The 19,871-nt window shown below is 39.1% G+C and overlaps 1 protein-coding gene across 1 annotated transcript; it reads right to left on the bottom strand.

The window, feature by feature from the left end:
* Nucleotides 1-538: 538 nt before the first annotated feature.
* Nucleotides 539-15,994, bottom strand: ppm1h (protein phosphatase, Mg2+/Mn2+ dependent, 1H). Its single transcript, XM_072673769.1, has 10 exons — nt 15,604-15,994; nt 12,246-12,435; nt 10,975-11,337; nt 10,506-10,618; nt 10,001-10,085; nt 8,321-8,439; nt 6,744-6,807; nt 5,545-5,652; nt 1,976-2,127; nt 539-1,545 (listed from the first exon to the last, which is right to left on the bottom strand). Exons 1-10 carry the CDS (start codon nt 15,831-15,833, stop codon nt 1,389-1,391), a joined length of 1,581 nt encoding a protein of 526 aa, XP_072529870.1. The 5' UTR covers nt 15,834-15,994; the 3' UTR covers nt 539-1,388.
* Between the last annotated feature and the right edge of the window lie 3,877 nt (nt 15,995-19,871).

The following is a 19,871-nucleotide window of genomic DNA, read 5'->3' as shown; positions in this document are numbered from 1 at the left end:
ACCTCATTTGTTGGCTTGTTCTGCTGTGCAGCTTTTTTTTTTTTTTACTACTTTAGAAAATGCTACAGAAGTGAGCATCACTCTCTCATTCTCATGTGAATGGTACCTAACCATGTGGTATAATCTCTGAACAGTCCATGAGCCATGGTTGGTAACTTTAGCACTTTGGGTGACTCTACAGTTTGGTTCTTATTATCATAATTAAGGTCTAGATATTTCAGTTAATAGGAGTTGTAATACAGCTTATTAAATGACTTTACTAAGTATACATCGGCTGGTGTTTTTCTAAGGTTTGTTGGGTCCTGGGAATTTTTTGGTTCATCGATACACCCAAATAACATCCGGGGTTGGTCAGAATGGTCACAGCACACAATAAAACATTAAGTGATTGGTTACAGACTCGTTTGTGTTTTGCATTACAGGCTTTTCCAGCGATTCCAGTGATGATTAAAAACGATGTGTAGGCAAATTCACACCCAACGGTCCTGGGGAAACTGGGGCATGCACATTGACAAAGAACTGCAATCCCCAAAAAATCTCATGTTTTCTTTTGTACTTTATTGGCCTTACTGGTTTATGACTGTAGCATCATTATTAGAAGTGCATGATGAAATCTGATGTGCTTCTTCAGTATTTACAGTACCCCAGGCTTCATAGAAAGTATATGTACAAAAACAAACAACAACAAAGTAAATTACTAATGAATTAAATAAATAAAGATCACAATAAATCAAGGGTGATTTTTTTTTCACGTAATCTGAGGGTATGGGACATTCAAAATAACTGACAACAACAAAAAACAAAGTACTAGAGTCTTCTATTCCATCCTTGACTGTGATTCCTATATCACAAGTACAAAAGTGCTCTTTTGGTTTGTGCTGTTTGAGAGACCGAGCACACCACGGACAGGGAGCTGACGTTTTTTTTTTTTCAAATACATCTCTAAATGTATTTACATTAGTTTACATGTTCTCAGGAAAACCAAGTTATCCAAATTCCAAAAAGGATTCCCTATGCTTTCCATTCACAGAATGGAGAAGAGGAAAGAGACTAAATCACCTGTGTAAGGAGAATAAATAAACTGAAGGCAAGAGGAAGACTTTAGCACAGGCAGGCTGTGAGCAGTAGCTTCTGAACTATATTAACAACTGGTCATTGAGAGTAGCAACTGGTATTGTAGAACACGGACTATATGGAGCTTCTAGATTTTGTCAAAATTGAAAATGATGCTTAATCTACCGTGACCTCCAGCGAGGATTCAGTCTTAAGACAGATCTTGTGATTGCTCTATATCTTTAAATCTATTAGGCCAGCACGGTGAAGGGCTCTATGACGACGAGTCAGGGGAGCTCTTGTTCATCGCCGTTTGTTCCCCAGCTCTCCGTTGGTCACCTTGGCTGTGGTGGTCTGTTTGCACAAATTAGCGGGATAATGTAAACAGATATGTCATCACCAGAGCCCAGTCTATCGTTGGCTATCCTCCAGCCTCGGTCACTCAGCACCCCTCTGGCTTTCATCACCAGGTCTTGGGCTGCCATGGTGTACCTGAACAACCAGAGAGAGAAACAGAGGAGCTTGATAAGAAGAGGTATTCGTTTCTGGCCTGGGAGGGCTGGTGTCCAGCACAGTCTGGTGATTTTCCAGCTAAAGCTCCCATCTAGACTCAGCTCACTAAACCAAACACTAGTTAACTGTTTGGTTTAGTGAGTGTGGTTTAGCAGGGAAATCGTCAAACTGCGCTGGACTCTAGCTCTCCAAAACCAGAACTAAATGCCTCTGTGCTAGAAGAACAGTTAGTGCTTCAGCAGTGTTTTAGAATTGGTAATACAAAACGACATGCAATCAATTAATGCAAAAGATTAAAAGATCATCTTTCTAAAAGACATGTGCTATCAGGGTAATACTGAATGACAGCAGACCCTTTATTCGTCAATGTAATCTGCTCTAGCACTCTTTCCTGCACTGGAGAACTTGCCTATGATGGTCATCAGGGTCACAATTTCCAAGGAAACTAGTAACTGCCTCAGCCACTTCCTGGTTGGAGAGGACATCCCATAAACCATCTGTGGCCAAAACCATGACATCATCGGCTCCATGCTCAACCTGCTCCAAGTTGTACACCTTCACCTAGAAACAACAATATGAACATGTCCTTTATACACATCAAATACACTTGCTACATGTTACAGTTAGATGGTGCATGGAGGCTCTGTAGCTGCATTCATATTGCTCTGGTAGTTCCTATACAGCATATCCTACCACAAACTATAGGGAGTGAAAACGTTCTGTTGGAAGGAAACTTCAAATTACGCTGGACGTAATGAGTAATGGTTTACCACTACATGGGACGTTTACTCATCAGTCATTGACAAAAGTGCTGCTTTGCTTTCTCAGTGAGGTATTTTAGGTATTTAACCAACTGCAGATCCCTTAACTAGCATCCCCTTCTTCGTGCGAACTACGTACTACTCTAGCACTACTACCTTTTTTTTTACTACAGCAAACCTTTTAACATGCATCCTCTTTGTTTGTATTAAAGCTGCTGATTTGTCTAACAACAGCCCTTTTATGTCATTTAAACCATTGCTGTTCCAATCCTGCCAGCCAATAGATTGAATATTCTGCTTATTCTGCCTCCTTTAACTGTACCTCAGTTGATGATGAAACCCTGCCCGTTCCTCATTAATCCCAGCCTCCACATGCTTTTTGTCTGCAAACCTTAGCAATCATTTTTCAATGTGCTGACAAGGTGGGAGACCAGCAGATATTAAGGGGTGGATATACTCTGCAATTGAATGTGGCTTGTGTGTTATGTGTTGATTTTAAATCACCCTAGAATCCAAATGCTTTAGGGATTTTCTGGAGAGGTTGAAATTTCACATTCTTGCCACATTCCTTTTTGTACTTTTTGATTTTGTAATGTCTGTCTGATAAGGTAAAACTGTGTTGAATTGCCATATAATGCAAATCATGCCACTATATTCACCACAACAACCACAGTCTCATTTGCCAAAGAACTGCCTTTTAAGGAACATACAGTTCTAAGACCCTTTAATATATATAGAAAGTTCCTTACAGCATAGCACTGTCCTTCACTTTAACTAATAAGGTCCCTAAGTGGCATATACTGAATCAATCTGGATGTGCCACGGGACAGTTTGTGAATATGTGCACGTGACCTCATTTACAAAATGTTGGTGTGCTTGGTTTGGTGCTTGAGACAAAACCAGCTTATTTAAATAGTGCTTCTAAAAGGTCTGTTCCAACACATTTAACAATTGAGTTAAAAATTGAGTTTTTTTAAAACAAGTTATAAAATTGTTGTTGACATATGTTACTTTGGGATTCTTTACTTACAATATTTACAGACTTCTTTATCAATCTTTATCAAACATTACTGACCTGCTCAATTAATTAAGCAGATTTAATTATTTTGAACCAATATTCAAAATGGGTCTGGGCTCTAATAGGCTAAGCACTAACACTGAACACATTGCCCTGACCCGTCATCTATTATGGACAAATACATACTGGGTGCAGCTCCTAAGTTACTGGACCTTGACAGGTTTTGCTTCAAATGATGTGATCTAGGACAAAATTCTGGATCCACATGCAAGGCATGAGTCTAAACTTAAAATGAGCCTGCGTCAAGCTTGTATTAATAAGAGCAAAGCTCAAAATGACACCAAAGTGGAGGAGCTGAGGTAAATGATTGGCTGCTAATAAATAAAGAAACAGTTTCTAAAACTGTCAGCTACGGTTCTGAAATCTTATTTACTGAGGTAGGTTAGAAGCTGTTGGGAGGGCTCAAATTAAATCAGAGAGTATGCATTTTAACCTCACAGTCATCATTTCAAATCCTATGCGGTAGAGTGCACGGCCAAAATCACAGAAATTGTATGACTGTACTGAGAGACTATGACAAGAAGCTGCCCAAAAAAGAACTGTCAGAAGGAGGAGGGGATTCTCTAAGATTAAAAACTTGGAGAGGCTAAGCCTTCCTTATCTTTGTATGGTTGAACTGTGGCTGAACTCTGCAGAACTGTGAATTAAAGATCAAGAGAGCTTCAGAAGATTTCACAGGCAGTGTAGACAGAGCACTGAGAGGCTGCCATGCCGTCAGGGGCTACAGTGCCTGAAGTGGAGGCAAGTAGAGTTCAGCTCTGTTTGAAAGTTGAAACACGTTGAAAGAGACCGCCAAGTTCTCTCCACTCAGAATGATGGAAATGTTCACACAAACATGAAGTCAGCATCCCGACAACCAACATCTAGAGCTAGAAGCATGTCATATCTATCGGCTTATTTTGAGAAATAGACCTTAATTTATATGTATATATATATATATATATATATATATATATATATATATATATATATATATATATGTGGTGGGTGGTGGGTCATTCGCAACAAAGTGTCAATATGTGTGTAGCGCTGGTACAAGTGGATCACGCACAACAGTGCTGCTGGAGTATTTAAATACCTCAGTGTCCCTGATGGACTGAGAACAGTCCACCCACAAGAAATATTCAGACAACAGCGTCCTGTGGGAAGCATCCTGTGACCTCTGATAAAGAACTAGAGGATGACTAACACAAACATTGCCGCAACAGATGAGCTTCTGTCTCTGACATTACATCTACAAGGTGGACTAACTAGGTAGGAGTGTCTAATAGAGTGGACAGTGGTGGACACAGTGTTTAAAAACTCCAGCAGCACTGCTGTGCACACTACAACACACGGTGCCACCATGTCAGTGTCACTGCAGTGCATAATAGCTGCTCTATGGTGACCCTGTGAGGTCCTGAGCATTGAAGAACAGGGTGACAGGAGGCTAACAATGTAAGCAGAGAAACAGATGCGCTACAATCTGTAATTATAGAACTACAAAGTGCTGCTATATGGTAAGTGGAGCTGATATAATGGGCCGAGTTCATTCCCAACCAGGAGTGGTCTGTGTTCTTGTTAAATGTGGATAGTCTAATCTAAGTTATAATAACTTAGATTAGACTATCCACATCTAACAAGATCTTTAACAAACTGATGGTTAGCATGCTATCACTGTTTTTGCTAGTTCGGACCATGCCTGCAGCTTATATTGATTTGGGAGAGAACTGTGAGAGAGAAGGAGAACTTTGGGCTGGAGTTTGAATGGCTTCTGCATGCTTACATCAAGATTATATGCCAAATCATTTTGAGGTTTTTCTACTGGTGCATTTATCATGTAAATCATGTCTTAAATGTAAACCACATATCGCTGCTGTCCAATGAAAACCATGCATTTCTTTTTGTCCGTTATTTGTTTTCTCCATCGTTTGTACACTGTGCAAACAATTCTGGATGACTAGACAAATAGAAATGCTCTAAATTCCTTGTAACTTTCATTCAAGGTTAAGAACATTGTCTCCTGTAAAATTTAAAATTTTTAATTTTTAATATGGCAGTTCTACATAGTGTAAAAAACTATAAAGAATGCAGAACAAAATGAGTACCATGGCTTTGATATGACAGTGAGGCTACAGTAAAGGTGAAGAATTACTCTACCTCAGGGCAGCTGGAGAGAAAAGGTTTGATGGAGACGTCTGTGCCATGAACCTTTAGGTCGTGGTCACCGAAGCCCCTAGTTACACCAATGGTGGCCATCACCCGTGCCTGCAACCGCAGAGGAGCACTTACAATTCATAACTTATAACTTATAACTTATAACTAACAAGTTGTAACTAATTATAATATACAATTATTCATCATCATTAACTACATATTGTATTTAAAATAGATCATTTTAGAAAATAGATCATCTTTTAGAAAACACTTATGTGGTGTCATGTTATTATTCTGTTATTATTTCACACCCTTCTGACATTACTTTATCCATGTGGGCTCTGCTACACTTACAGTGAAGGGGTAGAAAACATGTCAAATACATGTGTATAATGTCTTTTTGTAGAGGGTTGGATTTTGTACTGATCTACATTCAAGTTCATCCATTCAAATCTTAGCATTATCCATAATTACCAACTCTGCAAAAACGGTCTCAGATCAGAGCAAATAATCTAAATCCAGCAAAAGCTGCTAGAGATCCTCCGGCACAAAAGAAACGCATCTTGAGGTGTTTGGCTCATTATTGTGACTGGCAGGCTTCCCGATGGGCTTTGAAGTTCCACCAGGGCAAAGCTATGTTGCAATATCTGCACCACCTCTGTCTTACTTCAAAGAAGGCGATGTATATTTCCTCTGTTGAGACCCAGTACACGGTTCTTTTTCTTGTTTAAAGGAAAGTTTCACCAGTATACTGCCTCAGTGTGTGAACAATAGTTCAACCGTCCAAGAGTTGAACTATTAGGAACCGACCCTTAGCTTAAGTAAGTATTTGTCCTCTGAATGCCAAGTCCGAAGTGTACGTTTTTGCACTGAATTCACTATTAAGGTGAAACTAAGTTAGTATGAACTGTGATTAGAACCTGTCTATACCAGAAATGCTGTTTTGTTTTCGTCTTGACCAACTTAACATAAGGTTAGTCACAGTCAATGCATTCCAGAGCCATCACATTTACTATTACTGTTTACATTACAACAAATACAGCAACCATCCTATACATCTTTTCAATGTAAACACTCGTTTTAAATTTGTAGCCTTCGGTTCTCCCATGTCTCATCTCTTCAGATCAGTCTAAATAAGAAGAGTCCCCAATAGCCACAGCAACTACCGAGTGTCTCTTCATCTCTATGAGCTTCACACTCACCTTTTTCCCTTCTCCAAACACCAGAGGAAACTTCAAGTCGTCCTCCTGGACAGTTTTATACGCCCTGCAAATAAAATACATAACTTCATAATGCACTCAAACACAACCATGTGTAGATAGATCCATCAACAGGATCTTGACATTTTGAGATGCTTGTAGTTATTTGAAGAGTTAGCACTTGGCTTAGTGCTGAAGCTGGTACTACAGCAGTATGAAAGAACACTGTTGTGTTGGAGTGTATACAAAGGGTCTTTTTTCAACACCCAAATGATTAGATTTTCCTCTGAAATGACAATTACTCTTTCCTATCAACACAGTATTAAAATGCAACACAACCACTGTTTACCATAAAATAACCTTAGGTAAAAGCTTTTGGCAAAATGTTTTATAGACTGCAGTTACCATCCTGACCTACTATATAAGCTATATAATCCTGGCCTAGTGCACCAAAAATATTCAAATAGTAGGCTGGAATCTACTTAAATTTGTGCAAAGTTATTTTGGAGTATATATATATATATTGCTCTGTCTCTACTTTGTCAGTGGTAAGAGAGACTGAAAAATGAAAGAGAGCAGAACTGATCACTAATCATGGCATTCATCAGGAGCTTGTGAGCTCAGTTGCTTCCCTAGGGTACGAGACATTCCAAATGCACAGATGAGGAGCACACACAAAATGTGCTGCAAAATCTTTTGTCTATTCAATAGTAAACACATCTAAACACATCTAGAACTCTTTTTTATTTTTAATTATTATACCAGATTATTTATTCCTTTCAGATGCCTCCTTTTTATTAGCTATTCTACAAACTCTTTACTCCTTAAACCCTTAAACCCCAGACAAAGAACCATTTAAGCAACCAAATGTTTTTTTGGAGTTGTTGTGGTTGTAAACAGAACCACTGCCTTCAGTAATAAAAACCTTAAAAGTGTAGTGAGACTAGTATTAACATTAATAACAATGCCAGTTTAAATACTGCCAACTAAAGCCTTCTGGTTTACAAAATACATCCACAAACACAGTATATATACAGTATAGCTATACAGTAACTGTTCAACATATCCCTGATTTTATATTTGTAATGGGAGTTTTGGAATATGTATAAATATTCAGAATATTCTGAACCAGAGACAAGCTAAAGACAGTTAATAACCGAAAGTCAGTCTTCTGAAAAAAACTTTTTTTATGGTCCAGGCGTGCATTTTAATTTCCTTTTGTATTCATTGCTTTGTAACATATTTTGAAATATTAAAATACTAAATAAAATCAAGTCGCTAAAACAGACTCATTAATGTAATAATGTTTAGGTGTAAAGCACTCTTGTTACTCATCAGAAAACACATACGCTACCAGGCCCTACAGTTAAAATTTATGGCTAAAGGTAGATGATCTTACCCAGAGTTGCTTATATTTGGAATCATGTTACAGATAAATGTCGAGCTTTAAGTATTGCACATAAACGCTTATTGGTATAACATGGTGTGGTTGCCAGGATAGGGAACTAAACCCCCGTCTCCCACGTGGAGGTTAGCGGTGCAATACAAAAAAAAAAAAAGCTAACAGCCAGTCTACTTACCAGCCTTTCATGCTGTAGTCTCTGTACAATATCCTCTTCCCCACCTCCTTTTTGCAAACTGTTCTAGGAAACTCCAAATGTGTGAACTCATTCCCTAACAAGTGGGGCTGCATATAAGCCTTGAATAAAAAAGAATAAAATATAAGGGTCAGAAAGTCTCTTTATTTACTTCATAGACTAGGATTGACTTGGTCAGCTTTATATCTGAGAAAAAGTCAGTCTAAGGTGGAAAAGTTACAACAGAATTCTCGTAACATAGCATAAGATAGCATAACATAGAAGTCAAGACAGTTAACACACTGCAGAGCACAGGGCCAGCTGCACTGGATGTGTGGCCTTGCAATAATGTCAGGTTTTGAATGATTTGTCTGAGGGTGAGTCTGGATGGTTTGTAGATGTTTTGAAACACAAGAATCAATTTGAAAACTCTCAAAAATTGACTTTTTTCCTGCTTGTTTCATCACTTGACTTTGGAGTGTTACAACAGATATCAGGTTTTCTCTTCAAAAGCACTGATGCAGTCTTCTTCTGGCTCTCACCGGTTCCACTTCAGCTCCATCACATACTTTGACTATGATGAGAGCACTGGGCACTGAGAGCGCTGAGACTGTAGGCTTCCTGCTCATGTCTGCAATCATTCCCTAACAAAACCAAACACTAACAGTGGTTCACCTGCTGATAACTGAATATTAGACTAATGTGAGATGAAATACTGTTAAACAGGTCAGGGGAAAGATATATACTCAAATTGAATAATTATAATAAGCTTGCACCTGTAGAGCACATGTAAAAATGTAAGGGCATCCCATGAAAACCTTTTCCTAGTCTTTCTAATGTTTTAACAATCTTGGGGTAATATAGATGGTAATATAGCCAAACTAATAAATGACTGTACAAAATATTCTGTATAATGTAATTAATAAAAATAGGACACCCCCAGGTTTATTACTGCTTAAATTGTCAAATGCAGCACATCAGCTGCAGATGATTAGAACATCATTTGAGAAGATCTTGGAGGAGCCTGTCTTATTTAAACCTCAGACATTTAGTTTGGTTTGCTCTTGATTGTTGAAGTGAGGGGTGTCACCATGGTGAGATCCTAAGAGCTTTTTAAGGCCTTCAGAAAGAAGGTTGTGGATGCACATGAGTCTGGGAAGGGATTTAAAAGGATCTCAGAACAATTAGAAATCAGCTGTTCCACTGTCCACAAAATCATTTACAAGTGAAACAACTGCCAACATGGCCAGATCAGGCCGTCCCAACAAACAGCCCAAGGAGCAGATTGCAAGATGCATGAAGAAGTCTTCAATCCCTAAAAAAATATCAAGGGACCTACAGGTAGCTCCTGCCACAAAAAGTGCAGCACAGACATGTGACATTTGAAAGATGATGTATTTTAGTTACTTAACACTATGACTTTAAATCAACAACAAATCAATGTCAACAAATCAATAGATTTAACCAGATTTCAACATGTATTAATATTAGAAAGCCGCTGAGCCATTTCTCATATGAATGTAAATTACATTATTTACAGGATTATTTACTTCCTTAGCTAAAAATACAACAAATCACTTACTGTAAATTGTCGGTTCCAAACTTTTAAGACTTTTAAGAACTTTCTAATTAATTTTGGGACTGAATTCTTCGTCCTATCTGATTGTGCGCTTGTGTTCTCACCAAACACTGAAGTCTCTGTCTCTCTGACTCTGGAGTGAAGGCACTTGACATGGGGATGATCTCTCCGCTGCACAGGATAATGGCCCTGGCAAAGAAACAGAATACACACTTATATCTGTGCAAAATACAAACAGAGGTTTTGGATCTTGTCAAATGAAATAATCTTAAACACTAATACTAATCTAATATTTATTTATCTTGTTATGAGGTTAGAACATTTTACATCCATTTAAAATATTTGTAGATTGTTTTTGTTATTACTTAAATAATCACTTTCACTATCAGCATTTCTTAAATAAACCAGATGTCACATTAAAGCTGAAATAATACAAAATGTCTATAAATATTTAAAAAATAACCTTTTTAAAATAATATTACTTTAATAATAAGATATAAATGATTATATAAGCATGGTGTAAGGTGTAAGGGTGATGGATACTCATTGATACCCTGAAATTCCTAACAGAAACAGTAAGTTTACACAATGTCAGAATAGAAGTCTTACCTGCTATCCCCTGCATTGGCCACGAAAAGTTTTCCCAACAAAGAGACCACTGCTAAAGCTGTACAGCCTCCAGAGATATCATACACATTCCTCTCTCTGCCGATGTGTTTGTCCTGCAGGTGAGTATTCACAAATGAGCATTAATATTAATAAAGGAGCATTAGTAAACTGAACTTCATGATAGATTACACACTGTTTATGAACGGTGTGTGAGTACAATTTAGACCATACCTGCCATCTAGTGGCCATAAATTTGTAACAGCTTTCTCTGCCTACTCAAATGGAAAAGGCTAATTGGGTTTTAATTTTGCTATTGCATCTCATTCATTTATTATTATTGAACAATCATATATGATATTGGTCCTATTGTTCATGCTTATTTATGGTTTTGAACCACTTAAATGCTTTAAAGTCAAATTCTAAAGAAGAAGGAGCTCTATACATTGTTATCCGCATTATTAAAACTCACCATCTCTTTAAAAGCATTCTCGATTGCCCCAATCACAAGGCTTTCTTGTTTCACCTTCTTCTCCATAAAAAAGCGAGGAGCCACGGTGTTTGGAGACCCTGGAGCCCCTGCAGCCCCCCGCAGTGAGGCTGCCCGGGACAGTGAGCGATGAGACGACCCTCCAGAAGGGTGCACGTGGAGACTGTTCTCTTCACCCAGGCAGGTGGGGGGCTGGAATGAAGGCTTCTGCAAGATCTCCAGCACACTCTGGAGCTGCTCCTCAATGTGCAGGTGTAGAAACTTGGAGGCAAAAACAGCAGCGCCTGAACCGGCATGTCCATCAAAGAGGGCCCAGTAGTGGAAGTACATTACCTCCTCTTCCGGCTTTTCATAATAATAAATACACAAACACACATATACACACTGAGGTCAGACACAGTACAGACAGATAATACTTTAGCTTAGTTCATATTAGGACATAACATGTAAGTAAATGATTATGTGTATGATTTTATTTACCAATTTATTGAAGGTCATGCACTATGTGGACAAAAGTAACAAGACACTTGCTTATTCATTGTTTTTTCTGAAATCCTTATATTCTATTGGCAACACTTTTCTACAGGGACTAGAGAAGCTGTGGAACAGCTGTATCAGCAATGGGTGCCACCTAAAGAAGCTAAATGCATTCATTAGAAGGGGTGTCCACAAATATTTGGACATATTGTGTATGTATATATACAGATTTTACACCATATCTATGAACTTAAGTTACCTTCAAAACAATGTATTAAACTTCTTTTGATAAATAGAAACACAAAAAGAAATTAATTAAGCAAAGCCTTATTTGACCCTATTAAAGCCTCCTTCCTGTGAACGAACTCTGTACACATACACGTCCATGTTTCTCCAATATAGCAATTTTACAAGAGAAGAAAAAACCTTAACTTTGAATTAAAGTCATTGCAGAAACTCATTTTAAGTCAAAAAGTGAAAAAATGGAGACATAAGGTATTTAAGCTACAACTACTATTTAAGCTACTGCCATGATGCATACCCCTGTTTAACTGGGTTTCCCTCTAAAGTCCTAATAATAATTTCAGGCCGTCATAATATTGTCAGCAAAGTAAATAAAATACAATTGCTGGGCTTACCTCAGGGGAAAGCATATCCTAGTTTTAATACAATGGCATTAAAGCCTACTTTTTACTGGGTCAAAAAGAAGAAACATCAAATCAAAGCCTTCAGTAAATGCATTATGCCTGTAAGGCTGAGTTGGATAATGAACTTACAGGATTTTCCGGACTTACGCCAGGTGTGTCCTCTCTCACTTCCAGAGCTTCTCTGCTGGGCAGGGAAGAACGTCTTCTAGAAGAAGGGGTGTAGTTTGGGCTGGACGGGTCTGCAGGCCGTCTCCTTAGCTCCACGACCTCACAGCATGCCTGGTCTTCGTTCAGAGCACTCTTACCAGCATTAATTACCCTGAAGAACAGAGGAGGAGAAATCATTCATATCTAGGTGCTAATATACTACAGAACGGTTTTCAAATATCGGAGTGGTTTGCATTTGAAGAGCATTTAATAATACGTTCAGTGCAGGGGAGAACATGGGGGGCAGTTTTTGTCTCTCAGACTAAAATTCAGAGGCTTTTCAAAATATGACAAAGTTACATTTTAACTCCAGAATACAGTATATTGAGTATATTACAGGTAATGTAAGGGTCTTAGATCATGGACAGGCTTTATCTGTCCATGTATCCCAGATCACAATCCTTACTTGGAAGTTTTAGAAATATGAGCCTTGACAGATGACAAATGCTTAAATTCTTACTGACTTAACTAGCCCTTCATAAGGAAGAATAATGCAAAAGCGCATTCCTAGTAAACTCTTTGATCTCAATCATATTCTATTGCAGCCTTCTATAAAACCCTAACAGCTTTTCTCTTCCCTGCTCTACAATACCCCATTTAACTCACAAAGTTCTTCAACTGAGTCAAATCAGTTGAGTTTATGCTGAGAAAACAATAAAAGATACTAAAAGCACGGGGCTTGCGGAACTAGGCTTTGTTAAACCTGTCCTGCAGGTTCATCCAACCCCAAATGCCTGTAACAGACCTTTTCCTTATGCACCTTTATCTGCCACTGTCTATAAGCAACACGTAAAAACAGATAGCACAATTCTGCTCTTCTCAGTTCTACAGGAAGTGAAAATAGGGCCATTCGTGCACATGACCCTCTGTGTTCTACTGCATATCGCATAGCGACCCAGTTACTTCTGTGTAATTTGTCAATCCGCATCTCTAATGTTCAATCAGGAGACAAAGCGCTCAAGGACAGAGCTGCTGTAATACTAACTGCTATGACCACTGCTCCAGCTCAGTCTGATCCAATTATTACTGGCAAGGCAGGTCAGATTACAGGACAACCTTCCTTGGGCTTCAAAGAGGAAGTCGGGACCAGAAATTAGACATTACAGGACAGTATAAACACTGAAGCAGTATTTTGTTAATCCAAGTGCTGCAAGCTTCCGGGCTCGACAGAATGAAATTGCAGAAGCTATGACACACATTACATCACAGTAATGGACTGACTCAGCAGGATAACTGAGGACGACGCTGATATAGATAAACAAGGGTCTTTGGCAACGGAGATACACTTAAGTGATGTGGAAGAAGAAGCAATTGTGTGTGTTTGTGTGTGTGTGTCTGCACGTTTTTGCAACTCTACATCGACAAGCTGGCGTCAGTAAGCACATTCTGTCTGAACTGTACAGTCTGCTTGAAATTATACCTTTCTAATTACTGGATAAAGCCATGTTTTTCTGGTTTTTGGCATCATAGCATCAAATGTATGTGCACCACTCATGTTCTCAGGTCAGGACAATCAATGTATTGATAACACACTAATAGCTCTATTAGAACAACCTCCCTCTGCCACTGTCTGAAAGCTTTACATTTGTGCTCTACTCACTGCCCATGAGAGGTTTGTTGGCAAAGCATATTGCTTTTAGTGCATCCAGTAGTCAGGCCAGCTGCGTTACATTAAAAAAAAACTGATATTCCTTAACTGATATCGATGCAGGCTCTGAAGTCTAAAACTGATTTTACCAGCATCCAGCCATGTCTGGACAATCAATGAACACGAGCGGCGAGGTCAGAGTACACAGCTGGGCTCTCACAGAGACAAATGCTAACTCATAAACCTTAGTCAATGTTTGCTGTTAAAGTCATGGCAAGACAAGACCACCGTAATCACCATTTGTGTTGGACACAGATGGAATTTGGCCTCCACCTTTAATCCATCCATGCAGTAAATACACGCACATACACACTAGTGATCAAACACACACACACACACACACACACACACAGTGAGCACACGTGCCCAGAGAGGAGGAGAGCAGAGAGGGTGAGGCCTCAACAGTGGAAAGGCCTTGCTCAGTGAAGGGCCTTGCTCAACAGTGGTAGCTTGCCGAGCCCATGTTTCAAACCCACAACCTTGTCATCAATAGCCTGGTGCTCTAACCACTGAGCCCCCACTGTTGTCCATCACTGCCCATCAACATTACACACAACAGTGTGAGTCTAACTTTGTTTTGGGGCCTGGGATGAAGACCTGTAAACTCAATCGAAATGCTTATTATCAACATCCTGATCAATACTCAGATTTGTTCTAATAAACTGTTATCAGGTCACGACCACCCACTACACCCACCTCTGGTCAGAAGAAACAGATACAGGGTCTCCCTGACAGAAATGGACTAAACATCATTCAGAATAGAGAATTTTTAAGTCCAGGACTAGGTTTAATCCTGATCCATATACTGTTTAGCTATACTATATCCATTATTTTGCCAGTGACCATAAAAAAAATACGTAACAAAATAAATAAATAAATAAAAAATTCCAAGATGCTCATGGGACGTCCAGACTTCAGTCAGAGGGAAAGCTTCATGTGGACCAAAAATGGACATACAGTAGGTCAAATCATGTCATGTTTACATGCATGGCATTTGGCTGTTCTGTTATCCAGAGCGACGTACACTTGAATGTGGAGTCTTTCCCAAGCACTGTTAGTGGTGAGGGTGGTGTGCCTGTCCAGCCGGGGAATCAACTCTCCTAGTCGCCAGGGAGAGCAGCTACATAGAGAAGCTATATACGCATATGAAGGCAGTGTGTCGATGCTTGCCGAGATGCCCGGCCTACACTACACACGTTGACAATAACAACAGTAGCTAATCAGGATGCGAGGATCACTTCTTTATTTTTTTAAGCAAAGCAATGATGTGCATATCGATTCTTAATGAAGATGCAGTACTGGATGATGTCGTTTGTGTAGGAAGGGATGCAAAAGGATGTAGGAATGGTTGTCTACGTGATTGCAAATTCCAGGGCTAAACATTTGTCAGCCTGTATTTGTGAAGCCTGACTCTGACTCTAAAAACAGGCGGCTGCAGTGACGGAGGCAGTGAAAATGAAAGGGGAATTAGCAAGCCAGCATTTTGCAACGTAGCAAACTTGAACGTTTTTTATGATTCTCCTCTTTATAGCGAGCGCGTGCAGTCAGAGAGCCGCTGGTAGGCTAATCACTATTCACTCCGACAGTCACAGAGGTGTGTGTGTGTGTGTGTGTGTGTGTGTGTGTACTCACTCGGCGTATCCGGTAGACCAGGGCAGGCGGCTGGTCTCCTTCACGATGAGGATGGGTCGCGCGATGTGGTCAGCAGAGCACTCCACCTCGTCTGGACTGAGGCCGAGGAAGTCCGGCCTGCAGTAGCTGAAGCGCAGCGGCAGGTCCGCGCGGGGCTCAGCGGCGCTCGCGCCAGAGGCCATCATACCGCCGATGATGGAGGAGACGGCGGAGCGCACCCGCGTGAGCATGACGAGGGGGAGAAGAGGAGAGAACGCCGCAGTGCGGGGAGGACGCGCGCGCGCGCACACACACACGCGCGCACGCACGCACGCACGCACACACCCGATTACACACGCCACACTACTTACAGCTGAACGCCTCCTAAACGCCTCATTCACTTCTGTGAGGGAAAGAAGGCGGAACTGGACTCCCAATGGACGCTGTCATGTGACAGAGCTACTGTAGTGAGTGTGTGTGTGTGTGTCTCTCTCTCTTTGTGTGTGTGTGTGTGTGTGTGTGTGTTCATCACACTTCGAGTGCTGCTGCTTGACCTGACAGCAGTAGGTCAGTGTTAAGGCTGTGGCACAAGCACAACTCTTATTCATTCTGAACGGACTACATATCAGATGTGTACCTCGTTTAAAACTCAGAGACTATCCTTCAGTTTTATTTACAGCTATCATGTACAAGTTATTCGTTTATCAGGATATTTCTGAGGTGATAGATATTAAATAACACAAAAAGAAAAGAGAACGTCAAAGAAAATGGGAAAAACAGGAGTTGCAGGAGTTGCAAATTACAGTATTATAAGGTACAGAGAAGATGGGACCCCAGACGACTAAGCAAGTCCTTGTAGACCGCTAGAGCTGCCCCCCTAATTTAAACAGTACTTTCATTTTATGATTTGAAAACAAAACCCATCTGAAAAAATCCACAGGTGTTCAGGGCCCTTTTCCACTGTGCATAGACGACTCAGCACTGTGGGGTTGAAAGGATGTGAGGCTGATCAGCGTTGAAGAACAATGACTTGACCATCGCATAGTCCAGTTGTCACTGGGGTAGACACATACACTCTAAATAAAATTGTGATCTATTTAGTTGTTGAGATATCTAAAATTCTAATGTTTTTAATGTTTAATATTTTTTTTCTGACACTGAAAAAAATATATGAAATAATAATTAACAGTTGTTTTGACTGAAGGTTAAATGAAGGTAGGTAGGTGGTCTTTGTCTTTCACACAGCACTGTACACTACACTAACACATCAGGTTAATTGAGCAAAGCCTTAACAAAAGTCTGAGCAACAATGCAGTTTAGGTTTCTTGAACCTGTATAGTGATTTTTTTTCACAAAATCAAGACGATATGTTTGATGAACAATATCTAACGAGTTCATTTAAATATCATCAACAACCAATGACCATGACCAATATGCAAATGAATGATGCCAGAAGCCAATGGGAAAGTTTTAGGAGCTGCATGTGGGAAGCCCCTGGTGTGTGTAAGACTGAGAATAGTCCCATAGTGTTTGTCCGTGTGCTTTAGTATGCATGTGCAACAGCTTAATCAACCAGCCACATTCTGTAATACACAAATGATTGATCAGTTAACACAGATAATCTTATTGGCTCAATATCTGAATGATTTTAAGTTTTTTTTTTATGTTGGGTGCTTGTCAACTCAGTTATACAAATTCTTGAAAAAACGTTACTTTTTTTTTGAAGACTTAATTGATTTGAAGAAACAAATTACCTTAAATGAGTTTACTTAACTTATTTGGGTTTACAGTGTGGGTATATTGGTCAACAAGCTTTTACCAACATGAAAAATTCCATTTAGGACGTCAAGAGGGCGGATGAAGTTAAATGAACTTGTTATTATTGTTCATTAAACCTATTTTCTAATTGTTATAACAGGTTCAAGAACCTTAAAATGTTTTATTGCTCAGACTTTTGTTAAGGACAGTTGCTCTTTATAAACTTTATAAAAATAGTAATTCAAACTTTTGTTAAGTTGGATTAAGCCAAACAAACTCAAAAATAAGTAGTTGAGATTCACACTCAGTTTGTTTGTTTGTTTGTTTGATCAGCTTTTTGGCCAATGTTGAGTTATGGTGAATTTATTCAGTTGTTTTACTGACTGAACTGAGATTTTTCAATGAAATGTGATGGTCTTTAGGCCCCCAAAAAGCATCAGTCCGAAAAAGCATTTTAATAAGTTAAGTAAATTCTGGGTTCCTAATCTGATTAATATTAAACAAATGCCAAATAAGATGACAGCATGACTTGTAGCAACACTGCCATAATCCCCCAAAAAATCAACCTAGCTCTTATAGCATTTCAAACTGAGGTCAAACAATCTCTCATCAAACTATACTTAAACTTATGCCCAAGAGCAACAGCTTAATCGACCAGTCACATTGTGTTATACACAAATGCTTGTTGAATCTGATGTTTCTGATGTTTTCTGATTCATATAATTGAGTGAGCTGTGCTCTTTTAATAATACACACTGTTTTGTAGGATTACATATTTCCCATTGGTTTCTGGCACCATCTTTTTGCATACTGGGCATGTCCTCCAGCCACTGACACAGACCATCAATGTCTTGTTTAATCTGCTGTAAATTGAAAGCCCACTTAATTTCCAACCTTAGTTTAAGGTTTCTTGAAGAAGTACAATTTAAGGTAAATGTACTTAAGGTACTAAACATTATGTGTAAAACACATACCAAACACTTAAACTGAATATTTTGAGATCAACTCAATTGAAACTCTGAACTTTAAAACCCAGCTGTCTTTTTCTATTATTTTGAATTAACACAAACCAGCAGAAGCATAAGAGTTAACATAACAGAACTACTATCAACAAATACTGAAAGACCCCAACATTCACATAAAACCTACAACACTGAAACACATATATCCAGCCGTCATATTAAAAAGACAGGAATGTAGGCCAGGAGAAGCGACAACACATTGACGGTGAGTGTCAGTTACTGGAGGACACACCAAGTATGCAAAGAGATGGCACCAGGAGCCAATGGGAAAGATTTTTATTCAGAGGTTGTATTGCACAAATAAACCCTGCAGGTCAGTGTGTATTATTAAACCAGCACAGCTGACTCTGATACATGGAACGTGTTCAGAAATGATTAACTCGCATGGGCCAATCACTATCCAGATCACAATCCAGATTACTATCCAGGCTGCAGATGGATAAACAGGCAAAAATATGTCAGAACAACAGATTTCACTCTGATATTGAGCCAGTAAGATTCTCTGTGTTATCTGAACAAGCATTTTTTTTGTATTACACAATGTGACTGGTTGATGAAGCTGTTGTACTACTAAGGCACACAGACAAACACTATGGGGCTACTCAGTCTTAAACACCAGGGACCCCACATGCAGATCCTGAAACTTTCCCATTGGCATATGGCATCATCTATTAGCATATTACACACATCCCCACCCTTCTTCCTCATTCACCGTCAATGCGTAGTTGTTCACCCATACTACCTTTCTCTTGTATAGCCGCTTATTGTGTTTAAATTACTGAGAAGTTGTGTGATGTTTGTGTTGTAGGTTAAAGCAGGCAGTTGCTATTTTCTGTGGTAGTAAGTGATTCACACTTCCTGGTTGTGTTGGTTTAGTACTGTAGTGTTTGCTCTTGTGTTGCTGCTGCTTCTACTGTCGATAGTTTAGTAGGTGGTTAAAGTTAGTCCATTAAGGAAGGACAACAAAGTGAACGTCTCTAAACTAACAATGCAGTTGACCCAATGTAAAAAATATAGTAGATGTATTTGATTAATATAAAAAACACAAATTAATTATTTAGTTCCATAAACAATTTAACTTGCCTAACCAAAGTAAAGTTAGTAGGGGCAATAAAAAAATCCTAATACATCAGGTTACATGAACAATATTGTCTTTGTTAAATAAAAGTCAGTAAAACTCAAAGAGCTTTGTTTGTGACTAGATGTACTTCTTATTACAGCAAATGTTATCATATATATTATATTAGTTTAACTAAATATTTTTTAAAATATTGACAAAAATGTTAGTCATTATAACTAATAAAATATTAAAAGAAATGTACATCTTTGTACATTTGGCTCCTGGTGGCATTTCTTTGCATGCTGGGTGTGTCCTACGGTTACCGATACTGTTCTAATTTCCCCATCTCTACTTTGTCCAGGGTATGTTTTTGTATAACACAGTGGTTGACTGTCTGGCCTCAGTGTTTTAGAAGTGCAAGTTACCATTTTTTGTAATGCTGAGACAAA

The sequence above is a fragment of the Salminus brasiliensis genome, chromosome 2, assembly GCF_030463535.1.
Source record: "Salminus brasiliensis chromosome 2, fSalBra1.hap2, whole genome shotgun sequence".
NCBI classification, from domain to species: Eukaryota; Metazoa; Chordata; class Actinopteri; order Characiformes; family Bryconidae; genus Salminus; species Salminus brasiliensis.
This window is presented reverse-complemented; position numbering and strand designations above follow the sequence as displayed.